General features: G+C 40.8%; 2 protein-coding genes and 1 long non-coding RNA gene across 3 annotated transcripts in view; all 3 read right to left on the reverse strand.

Moving 5' to 3' along the window:
* Window positions 1-206: 206 nt before the first annotated feature.
* Window positions 207-17,504, reverse strand: LOC103361154 (uncharacterized). The gene is made up of 10 exons (XM_008287162.1): window positions 17,259-17,504; window positions 14,885-15,036; window positions 14,613-14,736; window positions 14,374-14,473; window positions 10,318-10,505; window positions 9,896-10,029; window positions 3,879-4,005; window positions 3,663-3,753; window positions 3,507-3,582; window positions 207-2,753 (listed from the first exon to the last, which is right to left on the reverse strand). Exons 1-10 carry the CDS (start codon window positions 17,332-17,334, stop codon window positions 2,661-2,663), a joined length of 1,161 nt encoding a protein of 386 aa, XP_008285384.1. The 5' UTR covers window positions 17,335-17,504; the 3' UTR covers window positions 207-2,660.
* Window positions 4,101-4,870, reverse strand: LOC103361151 (uncharacterized). Its single transcript, XR_520391.1, has 2 exons — window positions 4,714-4,870; window positions 4,101-4,538 (listed from the first exon to the last, which is right to left on the reverse strand). It is a non-coding gene; the product is annotated as an uncharacterized LOC103361151 (long non-coding RNA).
* Window positions 17,505-20,358: 2,854 nt separating the features above from the next.
* LOC103361155 (interleukin-13 receptor subunit alpha-1-like) overlaps window positions 20,359-24,850 on the reverse strand; it is a 12,904-nt gene continuing 8,412 nt past the window's right edge. The window contains exons 3-10 of the mRNA XM_008287163.1: window positions 24,423-24,588; window positions 24,217-24,316; window positions 23,798-23,955; window positions 23,561-23,691; window positions 23,260-23,398; window positions 22,543-22,654; window positions 20,991-21,072; window positions 20,359-20,894 (exon numbers count right to left, since the gene is read on the reverse strand). Coding sequence (XP_008285385.1) covers window positions 20,799-20,894; window positions 20,991-21,072; window positions 22,543-22,654; window positions 23,260-23,398; window positions 23,561-23,691; window positions 23,798-23,955; window positions 24,217-24,316; window positions 24,423-24,588 — 984 coding nt within the window. The 3' untranslated portion in view covers window positions 20,359-20,798. The remainder of the gene's footprint in view (window positions 20,895-20,990; window positions 21,073-22,542; window positions 22,655-23,259; window positions 23,399-23,560; window positions 23,692-23,797; window positions 23,956-24,216; window positions 24,317-24,422; window positions 24,589-24,850) is intronic.

Genomic DNA, 24,850 nt, shown 5'->3' on the forward strand with positions numbered 1-24,850 from the left:
CGAGATAAGTCAATGCAGAAGTGGCTTTGCGGGTTGTTTCACGTACTGTTCAATGTTGTGACATTTCCTCTTTCTGGGTTTTGTGTGCTGATAATGTGAATTACCAGCGAGTCTCTCAAACTAAATTTCTCTCATAAAAGCATAATGTATGACAGGAATGTGTTGTTTTTTTTGTCCAAACTATTCATAAAGTGACAAACATGGTGTAAATTCAAAGCAAATCTTTAATGCAGAATATAGTGAGGTAATCATTTCTACTGGTACTATATTTACAAAACTAGAAAAAACCTGTTTATTTACTAGTGAGGGAACATGATGAGACAAGAAAACAGTAAGAGAGGAGTTTGTGAATAGATTTAGCAAGTGAGACATCAGGAAGACATTTCTACCTTTGCACAGAAGCGGTGAATCAGCGGTTGTGGCCCTGGACACAAGCCGTTGTTTAGGCCCAAGAGCAAATCTGCTCTGATCACACTTCTCCAAAAAGCTTGAGTTATGCAAAGAAAATTCTATTCTGCTGCAATGTAGCGGTGACAAATACAGACTTCTTCTTCCGTTTCCATGTTTCCTGTCTTTGTGCAAAGGTACATATAGATGTTTTTTCTGAGGAGGTGAACTCTCTCCAAGGTTCAAACAAAAGCATTTTGTGTGTCATGTTCCTGCACCTCATCCCATAGTTTAGCGATCACTTTTTGGCCCCTGTCTTTCTGAACATCTGCAAATGTACATAGGGTAAAAAAAACTGCATAAAGTGAATAATAAACAATTTATAAGAAGCGTTATAACCAGCATGTCATCCAAACATTCAAACTAGGAACTATTTCACGCGCCAGTGTTTTATTCTTACGCCCTTCAACAGGCGCTTTGTCTGTTGAAGAGGCTTCAGTCTACCTTCCATACAAAACAACTTTAAGATCTTCAGTTACCAGGGTGTCTTCAAACACCGTACATTCATTGGAGCTGTCTTCTTGTGCACTATTAAAGAGAGCAAATGTCACAACCTTCAGGTGATTTTTTTTTTTTTTAGCTCTTCAAACTTCTCAGGGCTGTTCTGGAAGCAGAAATAAAGAAAATCATTGGAGAATTTATTTGAACCATAAGTGCAGGTTTGAGCTTCGACCTTGAGTTTGCACAATAAAAAGCGATGAATTAAGGGTGTTCCAGCCCAGTTTTGTGATAAATTTGCTGCCCTTGAGTTGAAAAACAACTGGTTTAGCTGTATTTTGCTGGCGGATGTCTCTTTTAGGCCTTGAGCTATTTTCTGTTCCTGCAGACAATGAACTACATAAATCAAAATATTCCAAAAAGTCCTAATTGTGACATTAATGATCTCCGAAGTTTAGCATCCTTGTTAGCTTGGTAGTTAGTTTTTGGTGGTCTAGCAGGTAAACAGTGATTGGAAACCAGACCAAACCTCTGGTCAACAATCCGGGCATTTGGGGCCTTAAGCAGCTTATCAAGGTGGTTAAAAGCTTTTTTTTTTTTTAATGCTTCTCTTATGCTCACAGACAAAAGACCAACAAGCTTTATCTCAATCTGAAAACACATGAAGTGCACAATCTTTCTAAAGTCCTACTGAAAAAATAGAAGGTTAGTCAAAGCTAAATGATCAGTCATTAAAATATGCATCCGCTGCAGTCTACCTGAATCAGTGTGATTCTTTAGGGTAGCCCAGTTTGTCATGCCAAAGTGCAATTAATCCATCGTCCAACAATGGGCAATGTTGTCCAACAGCTCGTTGGGGAATTGTTCACAGGGTCAGTAGGTTCATACTGGCCTTCAGTCCTCTCCGAGTCACCCATTTTTAGACTCAATAGGAGTCTGTCGTTGAAATGAGCGACACGTAATGTCTGGCAATAAGACGTACAATAGCTTTAACAGTATGGAAGCACCAACAGGGATAATGTTCACAGAAAAGAAAAAAAAGAAAAGAAAAAAGCAAGTGTTTCAGGGTAAACTTAGAAGATTGGTCCGCTGTTCTGGGGAAGATATCAAAAAGCAAACTAATGCTTGAATCAAAAATAAACCTATACATTTCTAAAAACACATATTCTTTTTTTTTTTTTTTGCATTGGCATCATTGGGACTACAGGTGACAAACCTGAACAACACAAGGATAAAAGTGCCTAGATTATGATAATTAACAGTCATATAAACAGTAAAAAACATTCCCTCAACCTCGGACCAGCCAATGTTCAGCATTTAACGCCTGGTTAATGCTTTAAAAAAATGCAACCATATTGCTTTAACGACTCCAGGGATACCTGATGATTACTGCTCAGCCTAAGTTTGTCCTATCCACTCAGGCTCTGCTGTCCGAAAAGGGCTCACAGAAGTAGTTGTTGGTGCAAAAATGTATAATGCTGAGCTCATTTAGTGCAAATAAAATGTGATCTTGGATGTAATTGTTTGGCTTGATGCAACGCGAATTGTTTTAGAAATGCTGGTGTGAATATGAATTCAAGGTAATGCGCTGGCTCGTCCTGGTGAGGAATTGTCATTCAGTGGAACCTACTCAATCTACGGTAAATAACAGCTGCTAAGCCGTGTGAAGTCGGCATCTCAGCTGCATCAGTGTGTGCACGGTTTGTGCGAACGCAGCTGCCAACGTGTTTTTGTTTTTTTTTTCACTCAAAGTGCGAGTTAGCATCAGAGACGTGTCAGCAATCTGGTGTGTAGACTTGCGGATCCATCACAGTGATTTCACAGGTGTGTTCTTCCTCTACTGGGATAGGAAAGTTCCAAACCGTGCCCTGGGGAAAAAAAAAAAGAAGACATAAAAGAAAACGTGAGAACGCATGTCTTCTTTACACTTTGGATTTTCAGACTTAACTGTGCAGGCGTATCTACTGCACGTCTGGGCAAAGATGGCAAACGCGTTTACAGTCCTGAAACTAATCCTTTAAAAATGTATCCCTGCACTTATGTGTGAATGCCAGGATCCACACTCTATCCACGTGTGAAACAAGCTGCCCTGTGTTACAGTCTTTTTCATTATCGACATGAATTTTGGCACAATTGTGGAAAAGAAGCATGGGAATGAAAATTTTAAAAAGTTTTACAATTCTTAATTTATGAAGTTCACTGTAAAATAAAGCAAAAAAAAAAAAAAGATAGATTAAGAAGCTTTAAAATTGCTTTCAGTGCAAATAAGTTTAAGTGTTTCTTTGATTACAGAGGCTCTTGAAGTCATGAACAATAGTTTTACAATGTTATTGATGTTATTAAGCATTCAAATAGAGGAATGTAAAATTGGGTTTAAGAAAATAAGACCATCAGGGAAGAGTTAAGACTAAAAAAAAACCCCAAAAACTACAATTATCACCTTGCATGTGTTTGTTATAATGTCACGGTGAAGTTGATCTTTGACCACTTGAGTATAAAATATCAGTATGTGGAATTTTACCACAGTTACCACATGAATCCTTGAGTTACAGCCAAAAACGAGGTGACTTTAGATCACCAAAATGTAATCAGTTCGTTCTTGTTTCTGTCGAGACGCTCACCTTATTGTTGTTGTTGATGATGTCGCTGATGTAATCTGCAGGTTTTATGATTTTAGGGCAGATCTTTTTTATATTCCTGTACATTGAGAGAGTCGTATTAGAGGCAAATAGGAAACAGACTAAAATGAAAAGCAAAACAAAGTCGTCTTTACATACTTCCGGCAGCAGATAAACGTCAAGACCGCCAGGGCAGTGACCCCCAATGGGATGATGAAGGCCATGTACACCAACGCGTCGATATCTTTCCCTGCATCAAAAACAACAGCAACAGAAATGTCCGTCTTCTTAAAACTCAATGGAAGAAGTATTTTTCTACTCTTCTGATTTCATTTTGTAAAATAAATCTTTAAGATAAGAAAACCGTGACCGTACCAAAACACTCGTAAGGACTCCATGGTGTCTCTCCGCCGCCCGCTCTCTTAGCTTTAATAGCGATGCAGTACCTACAGTCAGGGTTTCGATCCAGCTCGCACGACGTGTTATTTGTGCGTTTATCCGGCTGAGAACCAAAGGAAAAAAGTGTCTTACAATTTCTGTTGTTGTGTGATTTCCTATCTATTTGGGCCTAAAAAAAAAAACCTTACAATTTTTATTTGTTTGTTTTTAAATATATTTTTTATTTTAATTTCACAGCATGTCCACTGTAGAGGACAACAGGACGAGATCCGAGTACAAATGAAACTGAATTTAGAAAATAAGCACCTAGAGCCAGCGCATTGACAATCTTGAGTGAGCATCTCAGCATTTTCCTGCTAATAACAGGCACTTTTTTTTTTAGCCCAAAACATTTTGACTCTGGGATAGCCAAGGCAGGTCATGTGTACTGAAATGCCAAAGACAATCTTGATTTCTTGGGCAGTAGTATTCAGTGACACTCCCGTAGTTTGCAGCTGTCTTTGATTTGTAAAAGCTGCCAGATCCTCAAAGATTTTGTCATCAGTGTACTGTGAAAAGCACTGGATTGGACTCCAGTATTCACGGATTGTAGGGTAATCTTGATAGGCAGGAAACTCAGGCAGCACAGGTGTGAATCTGTTATGATGGATGGATAAAAACACAAATAAATTCAAGTTAATAAAAGGAGCAACAGTTCATTTTTTCACATCAGTTTGGATTAATGCAGTAATTTCAGCATCATGGATGTGATATGACTCCCCACTGACCAGCTTTAAAAGCATATTTTTAGGTAACTTGCATCTACACTCACCGGCCACTTTATTAGGTACACCTGGCTAGTACTGGGTTGGACCCCCTTTTGCCTTCAGAACTACCTTAATCCTTCATGGAATAGATTCAACAAGGTCCTGGAAACATTCCTCAGAGATTTTGCTCCATATTGACATGATAGCAACACGCAGTTGCTGCAGATTTGTCGGCTGCACATCCATAATGCGAATCTCCCGTCCCACCACATCCCAAAGGTGCTCTATTGGATTGAGATCTGGTGACTGTGGAGGTCATTGGAGTACAGTGAACTCATTGTCATGTTCAAGAAAGCAGTCTGAGATGATTGGCGCTTTATGACATGGCACGTTATCCTGCTGGAAGTAGCCACCAGAAGATGGGTACACTGTGGTCATAAAGGGACGGACATGGACAGCAACAATACTCAGGGAAGCTGTGGCGCTGACACAATGCTCAATTGGTACTAAGGGGCCCAAAGTGTGCCAAGAAGATATCCCCCACACCATTACACCACCACCACCAGCCTGAACCGTTGATACAAGGCAAGATGGATCCATGCTTTCATGTTGTTGACGCCAAATTCTGACCCGACCATCCAAATGTCGCAGCAGAAATCGAGACTCATCAGACCAGGAAACATTTTTCCAATCTTCTATTGTCCAGTTTTGGTGAGCCTATGCAAATTGTAGCCTCAGTTTCCTGTTCTTAGCTGACAGGAGTGGACCTGGTGTGGTCTTCTGCTGCCCATCCGCCTCAAGGTTCGACGTGTTGTGCGTTCAGAGATGCTATTCTGCATACCTTGGTTGTAACGAGTGGTTGTTTGAGTTGCCTTTCTATCAGCTCGAACCAGTCTGGCCATTCTCCTCTGACCTCTGGCATCAACAAGGCATTTGTGCCCACAGAACTGCCGCTCACTGGATGTTTTCTCTTTTTCGGACCATTCTCTGTAAACCCTAGAGATGGTTGTGCGTGAAAATCCCAGTAGATCAGCAGTTTGTGTAATACTCAGACCAGCCAACAACCATGCAACGTTCAAAGTCACTTAAATCACCTTTCTTCCCCATTCTGATGCTCAGTTTGAACTGCAGCAGATCGTCCTGACCATGTCTACATGCCTAAATGCATTGAGTTGCTGCCATGTGATTGGCTGATTAGAAATTTAACGAGCAGTTGGACAGGTGTACCTAATAAAGTGGTCATGGGTGTATTTAACAGCATTTACACATACTACAAATACTACAGTAATCTAACATGATAATAAACTTACATAGCCTGAAACTAAATAAAACATACAAGTTAGTCCTGGCCCATAGAGCACAACGACTTTGCTGCTCCCTCTTTGCCTCTGACTCTATCTCATCAGATTCTCCTGCATCTTCTTCCTCTCCTTCATCATCATCTTCCCCTATTATAGGCTGATACTCATCCTCCGCATCCTTTATTGTTATTTACATGTTAATGAACAAGAATATATATAATTATTATGGCAAAAATAGCGTTAGATAAAGAATATTTGACTTACCTCACAACTTTCCATAAAATGTGGTTGTTGGTATGGCGGCCATCTTGATAGAGAAAAAAAATAAAGTCCCCAGCATGCAAACCCATCACATGACACATCACTGGAAAGCCCAGGATGTCCACTAAAGAATACTATAGGGCTTGATAGCTCCAAATACTTAAGGAAGATACAGGTGAACAAAATGTCTATTATAAAGGACATAAATGAATGGGCCGGGTCTCTGTGAAAAGTATTGGGGGGGGAAAACAAAACACACGTTATAACCGGATATTGTTGCTAGCTGAAAATACTACACAATTCATCCTGAAGGTGAACCGTCAGTGCAAAATCTGGTGCCAATCCATTAGGTCGATTTTAAGATGTTTCCCTTTCTACAGGAAAAATCCAGGCTCACCCGCTGAGGACAATGCAGATTTCTACTAGATTTCACGCTAACCTGTGCAACAGCTGTAATCTTCTCATTTCAGTCAGTGCGATATGACTGATTGGCCAAGAAGGATATAAATAAATCCCAAATATCAACAAACTCTTTACGTTTATTATATATGTCAATCTCTCCAGCCCGAGACCGATCATCAGCTCTTTTTTTCCCCACAGTCCAAGTGATGCTGGTTCTATACTCTACCAGCGTAGTGCAGTTTGGAGGAGCCCAAAGTCAATCATTCTCGTTTGCTTCGTTGTTGCTATGAAGTCCTTGGGGTATATTCCAAGCATACAAGTACTTGGCTTCAATGGAATATTATTTTTAATCACGTATGATAAACATTTAATTACTTTTCCCCAAAACATCTGAATCTTCGGACATTCCCATAAACAATGAACCAAAGTTCCTTTCTCATTTTAAGCATTTAACACAAACATCAGGATCGTTAGGGGATATATGGTGGAGTATAACCGGGGTTATGGAGATTCTTGTTAACCATTGATACTGAAGTAATTTTAGTCTTGTGTTGATATTTCTGCATGTCATTTTCCAATCTTCCTCACTAATATCTGCTTGTATGTCTGTTCTCCAAGCATTTAATCTGTCTGATGTTGATTCTGTTGAACATCTTGCTCTTCTATCCAAATTATTCAGCACGATTTCCTCAGTAGCTGATGGCGGCCATTTCCTTATATTTTGATGTTATCAAACTTCTTAATTGCAAATGTTTTTTAAAAAAAATTGTTTTCTGGGAATCTGATATTTCTGACAAAGTTGTTGGAACATAGGAAAGCCGCCCTCAAAATAAAGGTCTGAAACCCACCTAATGCCTTTTTTTTTAACCATAATTTAAATCCCCCGTCTAACTTACCAGGTTTAAATAGTCTGTTTCCCCAAATAGGAGAAAATTGTGATAAAATTATTGGTTCACCACTGTAATTATGTACTATATACCACACTGATGTTGTGTTTTTAACAAAAGGATTCTTCGTTTGCTTTATTAACATTTAAATATCTGACGAATACAAATATCGCTTTAATGGTAAGATTGAAACTGATTTCCGTTCAATATCTTCCCAGGCAGATGGTGTAGGTGGAGAAAAATAAGACATTGCAGAACTTAGTTGGATAGTCTGATAATGCCGTTTAAAGTTCAGGACCTGAAGTCGTCCTCTTTCGTGAGGTAGATATAACAACTTAAGCTGGAGTCTAGCTTTCCTGTTGTTCCAAATGAATTGACTAAACATATTATCACTTTTCCTCAAGAGATCCCTTAGTAAAGGAAGTGAGATTGCTTGCAAAAGATACATAAATTTGGATAGAACAGACATTTTAATTAAATTTATGCCTAGTAAAATTAAATAAAATTGAAGATTGGCAACCTGCTTCTGGTGCCACAAGAAAAGTCAGAGGAAGTAAGGAAGCTCCTCTGGGCATCATCAATGTCAGAGTCTCAATCAATCCAATTACATTCCTAACCCTAGAGAAAATACATTCAAATTGCTCAGATTCTGATTTTAAAGTTATTCAGTTTCATTGTTGTTTATTATCTGCTAAATATTATATTGTTAGGTTGTTATAAAATCCCTCCAATGCAATCCAGGTCAATGCAAAAGAGCACTGTCTCCAGTCTGAGCTCCTCACTCTGACTCAAGAGACCCAATAGAGGAAACCCATTTTGGCTGCCTGTATCTGCAATCCTGCTCTTTCGGTCACTGCCGACAGCTCACAGCCACAGGTGACGGTAGAAGTGTGGATCAGCTTGCTAACTGAGAGCTTATGTAGCTTTGCTTCGACATGTCATGAATGGGAATACCTGGTCTGCAACAATGTCAAACTGGCATCCACATGAATGCCAGGACCCAGGGTTTTCCAGCAGAACATTGCCAAGCCATCACAACACTAGGGACTTGTCTTTTCTCCCACATGCATAAGTAAGCCATGGGTACACCATCCTACTTCGGCTCACTGATCCCTTGGGCTACTTCTGGTAGGTACTAGCCACTGCATACTGGCACCTGTTATTCATTTCACCTGTCAGTGGTTTGATTGTTGTGTCGACCAAAAAAATTGCCATGAACCCTCCAGCACCAACAAAAAGCTGAAGACCTGGTCTTCTCTTCCACAGCCAATCAGTATCTGCATTAATCCTCCGAAGGTTCAGCAATCAGGCAGAACAACTGGGTAGACTGTCCTTTCCTTTAACTCTGTATAGACCAGGGGTCTCGAACTCCGGTCCTCGAGGGCCGCAATCCTGCAAGTTTTAGATGTTTATCTCTTCCAACACACCTGATTCAAATGATCAGCTCATCATCAAGCTCTGCAGAAGCCTGATAACGATCCTGATCATTTGAATCAGGTGTGTTGGAAGAAGGAAACATCTAAAACTTGCAGGATTGCGGCTCTCGAGGACCGGAGTTCGAGACCCCTGGTATAGACCTTCCAAGGGAGGCTGAGCAGAGCTATCCCCTGATGTGTAGAACAAACTCTCTGTGGTTCCTTTTTAAATATGCGGAATACCACCCCAGTCTGCCAATCTGTTGGCTCTATCCCAGACCTCTACTGGATAGGCTTATCAGCCAAGACAACCTTACAACGGCCAAAGCAGTAAGCATCTCAGGGTGAATCGCTTCAACTGGCACTTTGCTACCACAGTGCTCTTTAACCACCTTGGTGGCCTCCACCAGGGAAATGTACAAATGTGCCAGGCTTTGCCCCTAGACATTGACTGTCAGCATAATTTTTGCTTGTTCACCCACCTTTCCAAACAGTATCTTTTCGTGATTCTCGTAGATTAATCGTTGCAACTGGACTTTCTTGAGCTCCTTAAAGACGTTCCACCTCCATCCAAGAGGCTTCATCAGTTCTGACTGACGAGTTGGGAGTTCCAAATAAGGATATAAGTGGCTGGAACTCCCAACTAGTCAGTCAGAACTGATGAGAGATGGAGCTTCAAGATCTTCAAGGAACTCAAGCAAGTCCAGTTGCTACGATTAATCTACGAGAATAACCATGACTTGGATGACTGAGAATCTTCACAGACATATCTATTAAAAAAAACTCAAAGGCAAAAGAGGAATTTCAAAACCAATACATTCATATACATGATTTTCAAAGTGTTTTAGGCGTTCAAATGCTTCATTGAGCTCTTATTTACATCAATTAAAATATATAAAATAAACAGACTAAATTATACATGAATTAAAGAAAAAGATATTGGACACAAACATCCAAACATTGTGTTCATGTGTCTCTTACCTTCTGCACATTGCACTCGGTGTAATTTAATAGGAACGTCCATTCATTCAGTGGTGAGACGTCAGGCGGAGTCCAGCTGATATTGAATTTATCCTCAGTTTTCGTGACTGTCCATTGAAGAGCAGGCGGTCTCACTGTATGTATAAAAGGAAGTACAGACATTACAGTTACTGTTAAGTTACTGAGAGATCTCTTGGAATCCCCCTAACATGCATTTGCTGTCCTAAAAAAGAAAAATGTACTTATGCTGTACTACGCATTACACAACAATATGCCCACACAGACATCTTAACACACTGCTAAAATAGTTCCAAGAAAGGACAGGAACAACGACCCCTCTTATAACTCTTAGACTGAATGGGGAAGTGACATATTTCAACAGAACTGTGCCTTAAAAGGACTTTGAGGAGTCCACTGCATACCGTTCAAGGCAAGTTTTCTCTCAAAGGTGTTTCGGACGAGTCTGTTGTTCAGTGTTCCATTAAAGAAGACGAAGATGTTGTGATTGTCGGTGGCCTTCACTTCGCAACCAGTCCTCACACCACCAGTGTAGTTGTACAATGAGCACTCTTGTAATTCTGAGTTCCCTCCAGCATAGTGGTTTTCTAACCTTGGAAATATAAAGAAAATGGAAAGATAAAGAAGTCATTTACTGCAATGCTGCACAGTGTTCCAGAAAGTCAAGTTTTGTTGAGATTTTGCTACTCAAGCCTGGGAAAAAAAACACACACAGCACAATAACACATTGCTCAGCAAAGTTAAGGGAATGGTTCCGCATTTTGAGGAAAAAAAAAAAAAAACTTTTGTGCTGAAAGTTTAATAAAAGGATCAACACCGCTCCTGTGTCTCTCTGGTAAATATGAAGCTGTAGTCAGCAGGTGATAACTTAGGTAACTTAGCAAAAAAAAAGACCGGAAACAAGAAAGAAAAGCTATCCTCACTCTGTATAATTATTTCTTAGAAGTAGGGACAGTGTCATGCTGATAACAACACTCCAGGAAGTTACTGCATCCAGGCAGCAAAAGATTGCAGAATGTTGAAATGCTTCTTCAGTCTAAATGGTTTACATAGTTTAACAATGTCCCTCACATCGCCTGCCATCGGGGTCAGTGTCTCGCACGGGGACGCCTGCAGATGTCGATCCAGTAACTGATGAACAGCCTGCTCTACAGAAACCTGAACTACGGAGCTGACTGGTTGTACTGACTGATCAATTTGCTGATCAAAAAAGAAAAAGAAGCAAAATAAGTAAAAATTTAGACTCTTGTGACCTTCAAAAAGAACTTCAGTCTCAGATACTTATATTCAGATCTCTTATAAATATCATAAACAGTTACATTTTTACATGATGACTGATGCATGTCATCAAAACACACCATAAAAAAAATACAGTTTATGTTATGAGAGTTCTACATTTCAAATCTTTTAATGTGCAGTCTTGTGGGGATCACTGACACTGCGTCTGCCTCGTTGTCTGATATACTAGAGACGTCAGTTACGGCAACTTAAATGTAATCACATGTATAAGTACTGTAGGTGGGAGAGACATGGAGCACTCACTGGAGGCTACAAGATGTAAAGAAAAAGAAACTTCTCTGTATTTTGTAGGTTATTCAGATTGTATTATGATAGGGACAAATGGTGATTTGCTTGTATTTGACTAACTGAAAATCCAAAAGCTGAAGCCAGTTTCCTTAAACACCATTTTCCAAGTGAACGCTGTGCCTTGGAATCATCAGTGGGATGATAAAGTTAGCTTTAACATACCAGCAGTTCTGCCAGCTCAAGCAACAACACAGTTATCGATGAAAAGTGTAGACACTTATCCCTTCTTTGTCTGTTGCTGTTAAATGTGTCAAAGTAGAAGCCAACAAGTTGTGGTTTACGCCACAAAATGCACATTTGATGTTCTAGGAAGTATTGACAGTGTGTCAGGGGTTAACATGCCCTTGGTAATAAAGGAACATGTCACCTGTGCAACCGTGTGGCATATTTAAGAGTTTTATATCATTTGGAAAACAATGGAGCTCTATTGCGTAGAGGAATAACATTTAAATTTCTCCCATATTAGCTTTTCTTACTGCTTCACTTTAAGAATAGAATTTTAAATTCTTATTCTTGTATTCTTAAAGACCAAGGAGGCAAAGAATTGTAGCATTAGGCTCAAAACTTTCCTGTTTATTGAAGCTTACAGTTAGAGCTGGTTTAGGTGAACCATCCATTAGTTATGCTGCTATAGGCTTGGATTGCTGGCGGACCTCCTAGGAGCACCTCTCCTCTACTCTTACTCTCCATTCATTTCTATTGCACGTCATTAACTTTCTGTCGTCTTACTCCCAGTTTATGCTTTGGCTCCTCTTTCCCTGAACCTTCCTGCGGCTAACTCTGTCTCCAGAGCGGGATGCACATATATATGCACACACACAGCACATTTCAAACAAGATGCTGTTGACAACTGTACAAAATGGATACTTCTTCTACTAGACTGATTATAATTCTAATGAATGTAATATAGACTCAAGGTGGCTCGGTGGTTAGCACCGTTGCCTTGCAGCAAGAAGGTCACCAGTTCGCGTCCTGGTGAGGACACCTGGGATCTTTCTGCGTGGAGTTTGCATGTTCTCCCCGTGCAGCGTGGGTTCTCTCCGGGTTCTCCAGCTTCCTCCCACACAGTCCAAGAACATGTTGAGGTTAATTGGTGATTCTAAATTGTCCGTAGGTGTGAATGTGAGTGTGCTTGGTTGTCTGTCTCTAAGTGTAGCCCTGTGATAGACTGGTGACCTGTCCAGGGTGTCCCCTGCCTTCACCCTGAGTCAGCTGGAATAGACTCCAGCCCCCCGTGACCCTAGTGAGGATTAAGCAGTGTACAGATAATGGATGGATGGATGTAATACACTAATACGCTATGCACCTCTTTTTTAACACTATAAAGTACAATAACACGTCTTTCCCGCGAGGCAGGAGAAGACACAAAGCCAACTCGATATTGTGTAAATCGTCAGAGTATCTGCATATTGCGGGTGACAAAGGTGAGAAATCAAGTGGGAACAAACGGGAGCCTGATTTTTTTTTTTTTTTTTTAAATTCCTGCACAGAGCTTAGCGTCTGTCATTACTTCAACGCTCGTCTTTTCTCTGCCCTCCTTTCACCCAAACTGATCAAGGCAGACAACCGCCCACGCTGAGTCTGGTTCTGTCAGAGGTTCCTTCCAGTAAAATGGGAGCTTTTCCTCCCCACTGTCAGTTTGCCCTCATTGTATAAAGTTATGTTACCAAATATGACTCGGGTCTCAAAAATATAAGCCTCCCAAAGTCAACAAACAGCAACTAGAGAAATAATAAAAAATAACTGAGAAAACTGAGGCACTGAACTCAAGGACTCTAACCTTGATGGAACCATAGTTCACTACTTTTACTCTAGTTCAGTTTGGTTCTCATGCGGTGATACAAACCAGGAACCAGTGCATCAGGAAGTGTTGCAAATCAGCAGCACTTGAATTTCTCTGTAACTACTCTCTGACAAGTAACATATATCCTCCCATGAGCAGTTCAAACAAAATACTCTAGAAAGACTGTTCTAAAAATACAGGCCCCCAAGTACAAATTCAAAATACATGAACATGGTTGAGAAATTGCAAAATCTTATTCTGAGACGTCACAAAGATGGGAAACGATAACTGCGACAAACTGAAATTCTATGGAAACACAGCTTCAGCATGAATCAGGAGATACAAAGCAATAGTTCTGCCAATCAGAGCGACGGTGGTGTTTGACAAAACGATTCCATGGACGTTCTTTTCTCAGACGAGCCCAAGTACAACTCATTCAGCTGTGTTTTCCGTAAACCTGGCTAAGACTACCACAGTGAATGCGTCGTCCTGACAGTGAAGCACAGGTGTGGGAGTGTGACGAATGCCTGGTGGATATATACGAAAATACTGGTTGACAAGATGCCTCCTAATCTCGGGAAGCTTAGCAGAAGAGAAATCAAATCTAAATGTACAGATAAATATATACAATTTCAACATTTTCCTCCAGCAAATGTATATCAGCTCCTACTGATTATATTAGTATCCATCCATAATCTATACAACGCTTAATCCCCACAAGGGTTGTGGGGGGGCATGAGCCGACTCAGGGCGAAGGCAGGGGACACCCTGGACAGGTCGCCAGTCGAGACCGACAGCCACTCGCATTCACACCTACGGACGATTTAGAATCACCAATTAACCTCAACATGTTGTTGGACTGTGTGGGAGGAAGCCGGAGAACCCGGAGAGAACCCACGCTGCACGTATAGAACATGCAAACTCCACGCAGAAAGATCCCAGGTGTCCTAACCGGGACATGAACCTAACTGTGAGGTGACAGTGCCAACCGCCAAGCCACCTTGCAGCCCTGGTGTAAGATATGAAAAGTAAAACTCAGTTGATCCTTACTTGGAATCTCGTGATAAGAAAAACACGGAAAAGCACATACCTATAGTAAAACCGAAGATCTGAAGTATGACTGTCTGGGACCCAACCACAGTGAGTGTTTCGGCGGGTATAGACGTAGCACTCAAAATTTTTCACCAGCTCTGGGAGGGACAGACACACATACGTACATGTTAAAGAACAAACAGAGAGACATCAATTCAGTTCAAAAATACCACGCTTTTTTGATCGAGAAATGACAGATTTTTCCTCCTAACAGCAATAATGACCAAAATTAGATACCTGGGTCAGAGAAGACATGGACTGCCGGTTTACTGTATATGCCATTGCAAACAGCTATGACAGAAAAGTTCAGAAATCCTCCACTCATTATGATCGAGGATCTCTCCCAGGAACATGTGTCCAGCTGAAACCACCAATAAGAGAAGGAGAGAAGATAGTATTAACAATGTCAACGCTATGGATCTTATACGTGCTGCAGGATGAGCACAATTCATACATGAGCTTTAAAACAAAATATTTCTTTCTAAATATAAACTTGCATGTATACTTACAAATGATTTTCTGTAGTTCTTCACCTCCCGATTGTCAACTGACACTTCATATGTGCAGTTTCTCCCTTGATGCCGTGGTGGCGACCAGGACAAGTGAGGTTGGAAAGCACCAATCCACTGCAGCGTCACATTTTGTGGTGGTAAGATTTTGCCTTAGATGGACAAAGAGAAAAGAGAGAAAACATTGGTTTCCGGCGTGCCTTCATTAGCCTGTTGATCTGTGAACTCCAATTTTTTTCTACTTTAAGTGTGTTTTTGCTTGTGTCAAAAATGTCTCTTCCTGCAGCAGTGCGTTGGAATTCGTCTAAATCCTTCGAGGAAATGTCTGAAATGCCAGACAAGCTTGATGCAACCAACAAAACAAGCAGCTGGACAACATCTGTGCTGCTCTGAGTCAGTCACCATTTTCATAGCTCGCAGACAAAATCTGTTGGTACAGTTCCAAAGATCGTGGTAGAAATTGTACAACTAAATTCAAATTTACGAGAAAGAGTAATTATGCAACTGTACAGGAAGTCCTTCCTTCCTTTGGCCGTTCAGTGGAGCAATTTATCAATATTAGTCTCTGGCTGAATGTGCTGTTCTAAATCACCGTGAAGAGGGTGGAAGGCGTTCATGATGACAAGGAGTTGTAAGCACATCTTCCTCTACTGCTACTGTATGCAGATGGTCCCGCTACACCCTAAGAACTGAACTGGCCTTCTGAAATGTTCATTTTAAGGAGAGACGCATGAGGTGATTCTCAGTCGGTTCACCATTTAAAGAGTCAGAATTAAAGTAGTCGCTGCAGGACTTTGGAGAGGCTTTGATTTGTACATGCCTTCCAACGAATGAGCCAAATATGTGCTATGTCTGCATGTTGTGTTTGACATGACGGGCAACGTGACCGTCGGCACAGACTGGCACAGACGCGTCACACTGTAGTACAAACAGAGCCAGAAAGCATTATTTGATCCTTGTGGCTAATGGCTCTGCTGTAGAACACCATGAGTTCCTGTTTGTGACCATTAACTTGAGATTATTCTGATTAAGATTACATTTTAATGACCACAAAAGAATTTTTTTTTTTTTTTTTTAAGTATTACCAATGATGTTGACTGTCACCTTGGGCAATACGGTTCGTCACTAATCTGCAAAATATCCTGCCTTTGTTGTGCTATCAAGTTATCGGCTGCCAAAAAGCAATTATGCCCTTCCTGTTGAAGTTTATGTAGCGCTACATCTGCTTTTATCTGAGTAAAACAGACAAAACATGCTCACAATGTTGTAACGGGATGTCTACCGGAACAGCAAAAGTGTTTCTCCTTTAAACAAGGCTTTTAATTGTAATTATGGAACCAAAAAAATGTGCAATTTAAAGCCTAATCAGGCACAACATCATAATGATTATAAGCAATACTGTTTGGTTGTTGGTTTACGGATGGGTTTCGCATCTAAAATTGAGAATTTGTCTCTTTTCCTGGTATCCCTGTGGGCTATAATCTTTGAACTATAACCATCGTGGATAAATAAAAGTTATTTTGATGCATTAAGGACATCAGTCAGTCACGCTGTAGTGGCAGCAGTCACTTTTTGTCAAGTGGAAAACATTCTATGTCTTGATGTGGTGCTTTAAAGATTTTTTTTTGTAGCTGCTACAAAGAATTAGATTGGTTAGAATTTAGGGCACAGAGCAGATAAAATCATACAGAGACTTAAGAACAACTGCTCCCACTGGCAACAATCAGTTTTTGCCACAATAACTTCTTTATATATCTTTGTCACAAGTGTCTGATATCCAGTTTTGGAGGATCATTGCAAAAAAAAATATTCATTTATGTATAAAATCTATATATATTGGCCACCATAATCTCTGACATAAGGTGATCTTATGGAATACAATGTTTTGCTGTAGATTAAACTACACAAAGTGGTTTAAATGAGCCTTAGACAAAAGAAAAACAACACAGGAGTACTTCATCCACCACTACACATTTGCATGTAAGATATCAACACTTCAAAAAATCACTTTCACTCTGGTTTGTCTCACACACAGAAGCTCAAACAGTGTATGTAAAATTAAATATTTCTTTTCAGCAAACTTTAAACAGAACCACCCAGCCAGTTCATGAGGTTTTTTTTTTTTGGATATTTTTACATATGAGGAAATCCCAGTGAGCGCTTCTTCGTCACATTCCCCACCCTGTCCCCGTGGGTTCCTTCTTGTTCAAGGATGATGCATACCCAACATGACGTCACTGCTGGGAAACTGTTGCACTGTGTATCGTGGAAAAGTAGGAGAAGTCTTCGAACAGGCGGAAAAACAACAATAACATTGTGCGTAATGAGCGCGATGTTTGCGTAATGAGCGTAATGGGTGCGTCAATCGTCTTACCTGTTTGGGATGTAACTGTTAGAAAAAGACAGCTTAAAACGAATAGGTGTAGAGTCTGAAACATTCTGCTCGTCATTTTCCGTAAGCTGTCCTCAGCTGTTGGTGTAAGGAGAAAAAGTTTCTAATCCGGTGTCCGACTCGTTTTCTCAAAGCGAAGACATACAAATATCCGTCCGTCTCTCTCTCGGTGTGTGTGTACGTGTGTGTCTGGCTTGTCGACTTCTGTTTCGCTTCCAGCTACTTTTGAGGAAGACATGCAAACTTTTGGGAGGCTGGACGTAGGCGGTGCGCTTCCTCCTTCTGATTGGGACACGCGGACTCAAAACGAAAACGAACCAACAGAAAGAAGGCGTGAAAAAAACTGATACAGGATTAGGAATATTGAGAATTGCGGTAAGATTGATTGCTTGAAATTCCATATAACAACCGCATTCTTTTTAACTTTTATCCTCTGAAGAGAGACACACCTCCATCCATTGAATTAGACGCTTAAAGTGCGCTTTTACGCACCAACAAAAAAAAAAAACCAAACGAACTGGTGAACATTTGAACTGACAGATATCACCATCAATCAAACTTCTTCAGTTTATTACTTCTATTAAAGACAATTAATGTTTTCTAGAATACAAGATTACTGTCGTTTTATTGCGTGGATATTCAAATGGGGTTTATTTCATTAAAACTGCACAAAACCTGTAGAGAAACCAGCACATTGAAGATATATTAAAAATGAACACCCGAATGTGTATTTTGGATTTTTTTTCACCTCACATTAGTCGGAAAGAAAACACATTATGGAAGCACAGTAACCCAAAATCTCAAAACAAACCAGTACATGAAAATTGTTAGTTTCTTATCTTAATGATATATACATCCACACACACACACCTGGAGCTTAAACTGTAACTCACAGTGTATATTTTTTTTTTTACATGTTAACAGGTAGTAGTTAAATCACATTATTAAAAAAAACAAACAAATGTCTTCCCCCTAAATCGACACTTAGGACCCCAATGGCCAGAATGTAACCACTGATGTATGACGTCCATTACAGTAGACAGTTAAATATTTACTCAGGAAAAGAAGAAGACGTAATGTGTTCCGCCTCCTCTTAACTGTAATCAGTAAAACCTCTTTTCTTGTTGCCATTCCTCCACTGAAGTTGGCAAGGAAACACAAAGGGGAGATTTTACAGTAAAATGGAAAACTCGATTCACATGTTCAGGGGCGGAATCCTCCTATCAGCTTTAGATAAATATTTGAATTCGTTCCTGGATGAGAGGCACAAAGATTGTGGTTTCATGAAAGCAGAGAGGATTTTTTTTTTTCTTTCGGGAGAATTCCGTGTTGACGTTTCTTGAAGTTACAGTAAATAAGAACTAACATCATGGAGTTGCGTCTGAAGCTGTGACCTGCCCACTTACAGTGAATCAGACGGACAAGATGAGACAAGCTCATTCCGATGAATCACACCCACACACAGCTACATTTTTCTTAATTACAATTAATTACAGCAATTACACCAACAAGTGCTGGTATATCCAGCTATGTACAAGAATAAAGACACGCCCGTCATTTTCTAAGGAAGTAAAAACATACTACTAACGGTGACATTCTAGACAAGAGTGTGAATGACAAAGCAAACAGAGGATTACACAAAACCAACCGATTACTTTAATATATGCTCAGCTGTGTGCACAATTCTCATCGCTGCTCTCTTTCCAAAAAGGCTGCAAGTTGTGTGCAAAGGTTGAAAATGCTTCCAAACACCCAGGGTCACATTTTTTTTTCTTTTCTTTTAAACAAACATTGTAAAAAAAATAATCTAAAATATGCAAGACATGTGGTGTCATGAGTGTCTACCAGGAAAGTTCATGCAGGTCCGCGTATGTCCGGACTGACGGCAAGGTGTAATCCCTTTTTGACATGCGTTAATACCAGCTTAACAGAGTAAATAAAGTCAGGTTGTCTCAAGACTAGATATTCAGAATTTCACCACAGAAAAAGAAATGTCAGGTCTTGCAAAACTGGCCATCTGACATGCAAACAACACATTAGTCCTTTGGAGACATCCATGCCAAACAAGCTGCTTTCCTCATTTGAAGTGAATTTGTGGAGGTCAGTAGAGGTGCAGCAGCAGCAGTCGCCCTTGGCTTCCTGTGCAGTCACTGAATTACCGTTAGTGGTATGCGAAACTTCCTTCGCCACCACTTGGATTATTGCTTCCTGCCTTTTTTTGTAGCTGCCAGGATGTCGGTCATACTGGCGTTGGGTTGTCAAAAGAGACAAACACGGCTCATGCTGTACCAAGACAGAGGTCTGTTTTTTTTCCCCTCTTTTGTTAGATCAGTCCAGGCGTCAACGTCCAGGGCTGAAAAATGAAGTCAGAAATGAAGTGCGAAAAGCTCAAGTGGCCTCTTGAGGTTGGCTCTAGAAAATCCCCCACAGACCCTCATGTTAAAACTCTACAGCAGAAATAAACGTGATTGTAGCCTGGTTCAAAAAAAATAACATTTTAGTCTCTGTAGTTCATCTCCCTGTTCATGACACCTGCAAGAAGGGGGGAACTTTTATAAAACACAGCCCTATTTTCTATTAAGGTTTCAACTTAAAGGATGTGGCTGCTTTGAGCAAACACACAGAACAGTCCACGACTCGGGGACATTTTCACGGCTCGTCCCAGCTCCATTCCACCTCTTTATCCATTTTTGCATCACCTGGATGGAGGAGTCGGGCACTGGAAAGCTACTGATGCCCAGATCCAACATCCTGAGCTTCAAGAAAACCTGAGCATGATGTGTCCATTTTTATATACAGTCCCTTCTGTTAAAATTACACAGCAGATATCTAGGAATAGGGCTGCAAGGTGGGGGCACCGGGATCTTTGTGCGTGGAGTTTGCATGTTCTCCCCGTGCAGCGTGGGTTCTCTCCTGGTTCTTCCTCCCACAAGGTCCAAAAACATGTTGAGGTTAATTGGTGATTCTAAATTGTCCATAGGTGTGAATGTGAGTGTGCTTGGTTGTCTGTCTCTAAGTGTAGTCCTGTGATAGACTGGTGACCTGTCCAGGGTGTCCCCTGTCTTCACCCTAACTCAGCTGGGATAGACTCCAGTCCCCCTGTGATCCTAGTGAGGATTAAGCGGTGTATAGATAATGGATGGATAGATGGATATCTAGGAATGCACCAGCTCCTCTTACTGGTAGATCCAGTAAATACAGCATCCGTGGGTCCACTCTATCCATAGATTCGGTGCTTCATCATCAGCTATAGACTCCAGGCCTCCCGCAACCCGAGGATTAAGCAGTGTGTTGATAAGGCGTGGGTCATCAGCTGACATGTGCTCCTCCTTCCAGAGCAACTTCTTAGCAGGTAAAAATCTTGTTTTGGTGACATCTAGTGGTTGAAGCGGTCGGTGCAACAGACTAGAAACTTTCAGTGAAGCTTTCCAGTCTGGTTTACTCTGTCAATGCTCCTGATAAATTCACTCAGAAAAAAAGTCCCGCTGCACTGAAGGCACCACTGTGTAGGCTGACATGTCGTCAGTTTTGCTGGAAAACGCCGTTTTCAGTTAAAGGGGTAATTACGCAGTGTTCTACGGGTTCCAGCACCGGCGTGTACAGACTCTCTGATGTGGTCTAGATAAGAAAGAAAAAAAAGAACAGCGTATTAAGTGTAGGCAGAAAGAACAGGTGAGTTGAGCTCAGACACTTTTATGTTTTCCTAAAATGTACCTTCATCTCTTTGTTGCCGTTCATCATCTCCTTGAATATGGCCGAGGGGTCTGGCATGGTGGGACAGAGAATGGCTCTGTGTCTACAAACAAAACAACAGCATAGCGTGTCAATGACAACAAAACAACAGCATAGCATGTCAATGACAACAAAACAACAGCATAGCGTGTCAATGACAACAAAACAACAGCAGAGCGTGTCAATGACAACAAAACAAGTGATGTGGAAACATCTTGTGCCCAGATGGTAAACTTTTTGAAATTAAGCGATCCAGAAGAAGGAAAATGAGAGAATTTTTAACAAGATGTCGAGGTTTAAAGATCAAACAGTATCCTACACGACTACAAGCACATTCCTTCCTATGACTCTTCTTTGCTGCTCGAAGTGACGGGAAGTTTCGGTGTTACATGAATGTATAAAGTGTTTCATGTGTGGGCTATGGTGCACCGCTCAGGGCCCATTACATGCAGGAATCAAAGGAGACAACATCCACCATTATTCCCCCTAAAGTGTAGGCTTTACAACATAAGCAGGGAAATGACTTTAGAGCTCCTACAAGCAGGAACCGAATATACAAGTTTGTTTATTCGGCAGTAAGCTCCCACGGGAAAACATGTGGAAGCGAGTCATAACCCACAGTGCTTGAGGTTAAACAGCAGCACAGTGCTTATTTGTTTAAAGGTTCTGTGAGGAGCATTGAGAACCACTAGATGTCGCCAGAGTACCAGCATCTCAGATGGAAGCAACCAGGCGTGTCATAGAAGAATCAGTCTTTTTGTTGCACACAAATTAGACATGGGTATTTTTAGGCACTGGATACTGGATGCTGGACTGTGCTTACAATGCAGCCATGATCATTGTGTCTAGAAGCTCACGAACTCGAACATGAAGGTGGACTGGCTGCCAAAAACACAGAACAGAGAATTCCAACACACACACACAAGGAACTCTATTTACCGGACGCCATTAATCCACTAAATTTACAACAGTTGTTTGTTGCTACTGTGAGGTTATATTTAGGTTCACAGTCTTTCATGTTGCACCTTTAAGGTAGTAAAGCTTCTGTTTATATGATGGGAAGTTAGTGTGTTGACATATAAACCAAGGAGGAAGGAGAAGGAGAGAGCTGTTGCTATGCCAGACTTGTGTGTAAACATGGGGCTATTTCCTGGAGGCAGTTCCAGCGTAATGTTGGCCAACGCTACCGAGTCATCTTTGCCTTCAGGATGGCAGGTTTGTTTCCACCGTCAGTCAAAAATAACAGCAACTTTGTGCGACATTTGTGTTTTCTGCTGCTGGATTGATTTCATGTTAAAGAGCATTTACGTACAACAAAGTCTTGATTATGCCAGTTATTTATCAATGTTATCCACTTACATCACCTCATAATCAGGTTTTTGTCGCTGCAAATCTCAACTATTGTTCCTCACGGATCTGTTTTACAACATCGGTCCTTAAAATAGTTTATAAGGTTCGATGTAGAGACACTTGGGACACACACAGGCTCACTTTGGAGAGGTTACACTGGGGTAAAACTCTTTCCAATACATACCTCCTGAAGCAGTAGCAGGACAGGATGACGCCGATGGACAGAATAACGGGGATGACGATGGCGACCACAGTCAGCGCTCCATCGGACAGCTTTCTAGAGCCTGTGTTATTACCTGTGACGAAAAAGAGGCCCATTTTCTTCAGCTTTTCCAGATAATTTCAAGCTTTTTGCTCGAGTCAGGAAACGTACAGCATTAAATAAGGACTAAATAAGGCTGTCTGGGTATGAGACTGCTTACAACAACTTCTGTGTGCAACATCACAGACGCCCCCATCGGGCACCTCAGTCACACCTCCACCCCCTTTAACTTTCATTTACAACCATAAAGGTGCAGAAGAGCCAACAAAGAATAATCCAGCATTGTAAAATACACCGAATGTGTCCGTTTTCACGAGCTGGAGCCGAACAGACGCCAGCGAAGAAGGAGTAACAGAGGAGAGCCTCAGAGCAGCAGTTAGAGACTGAAATTAATGGGAGTGCTTGTAAATGAAGTAGATAACATAAAATACTTCTTGGGGATGTTTTGGGGCTGGATGCTGGACTGCACATTTTCTTTTCCAGTGTGGCATGTGAGGTCGTAACATACAACAGCGAAATCATGGGATTAAAATACAGTTTTATTCATACAAAGATCCAACTCTGTGTGAGCCTCATTGCAGTGTACTGAATAAACACATCAGGACAAAACAACGGAAGTGAAATTGCTCGGACGGTTACCATAAAATGCGACTCCAACGCCGTCGCTGGATATTTCTGGGCAATGCGGATTTGTTGTGAAATTAAATTTGAACTCGTAACGGCAGCTTTTATCAAAGGCAGTCACCGAAGTCCTATCGTTTCGGACCTCTTTGCAATGCTGAAAAATGGCAAGAACAAAAAGCACAGTGTTTGATTTTGTCAGTGTAGAGAAGCTATATGATGTGAGGCAGGCATTTGTGGCAACTGAAATATGAACAAGAAGAGCAAAACCTCATGACATAAAAGAGGGAGGGCTTCATATTTTTACGTTGCAACTTACTTTGTGCTGATTGCATTCGCTGTAGCAGACCATGTAAATAAAATGACAGGTTTTCAAATTGTCTCGACGTGTCCATTCCAGGTGAAGTGTATCTTCATCTTCTTTGAAGCTCACCTTTGGCAGAGGCACCACTAAAAAGGATTATTAAAAAAATATCCAATACATTTGATCTTGTACTTGACAGCAAACAATTAAAAACGACTGATAATATAACGAGATATTAGAGGTAGCACCGACCACGTTTAGGTTTGAAGGTTTGCCATCCAGCTTCATTCTCAGCAAGCACATAGAAGAGTTGGTCCTGAGCATCAGTTTCCAAGGAACAACCGTCCCTCAACCCATCGCTGTAAAACTGATGACACCGATGAATCTGATGATTGTGTTCAACCTGTAACCTGTAATGACCATAATGAACAAGCGATAAGATTGACACATTCACCCACTAGCTCACTGACTGTGGATCCTGCAGTTCCTTCAGTTGCCATTAGAGGCTGATAAAACGTACGGATTGAAAAATCATGCGGCCATAAATCTACATAAAAAAACATATAAACAATGCAATGGTAATGTTAATTATCATGGAATCCATGAATGATAATGCACTACGATATGTAATTCCTAAGACAGAATTCCAAGCTGTAGCTTCTAATTCTCACCTGTAGGTGATGTCCACGTCACGAGATGGACTCACTGGCTCCCAGGAGCAATTTGTTGGACTGGACCCAATGGAACATTTGAAGTCTTTCACCACTTGAGCTGTACGGGACAAAAACAAAGGTGTCACATACAAACTAATCTGACTCTATAGCATCACAGAAAATGACTTACAGTGTTATCGCCATGTCTGCTTTTTGTTTCTTACCGTGTGGCTTCGGTGTTGTGATGTATGCGCTCTCAGCTTTGCTGTTATTCCAACCAGCACAGTTCTTCGTTTCTTCAATCTGTGCATGAACGCTGAACTCCAACTGACCAGAACCAAGTTCTTCAGTTAGAAAATCCGTTGAGTGGGACTTTTTAGTTGTGTACACCTGTAACGTAAAAGAAAACAACATGGTTTTATTGACTCTGCTAATCCATATTTCAATTTGAAGTTAAAAACAAATCTACCGGAGAAAAGTTTTCTTGAAAATGAAAAAGCTCTACAGCAGTTTAGAGGCTTGATTGACATTTTCATTTTCATCTTATTGCTTTTAAATTTATTTCTGGGCTTCATATCCAACATAAACTACTGGGGTCATTTCAAGGTGTTTGGCACAGTGTTTGGGTTTTTGCTTCAGAACTTGAATTCTG

Source organism: Stegastes partitus, unplaced genomic scaffold, assembly GCF_000690725.1.
Source record: "Stegastes partitus isolate 25-593 unplaced genomic scaffold, Stegastes_partitus-1.0.2 Scaffold489, whole genome shotgun sequence".
Lineage (NCBI taxonomy): Eukaryota > Metazoa > Chordata > Actinopteri > Pomacentridae > Stegastes > Stegastes partitus.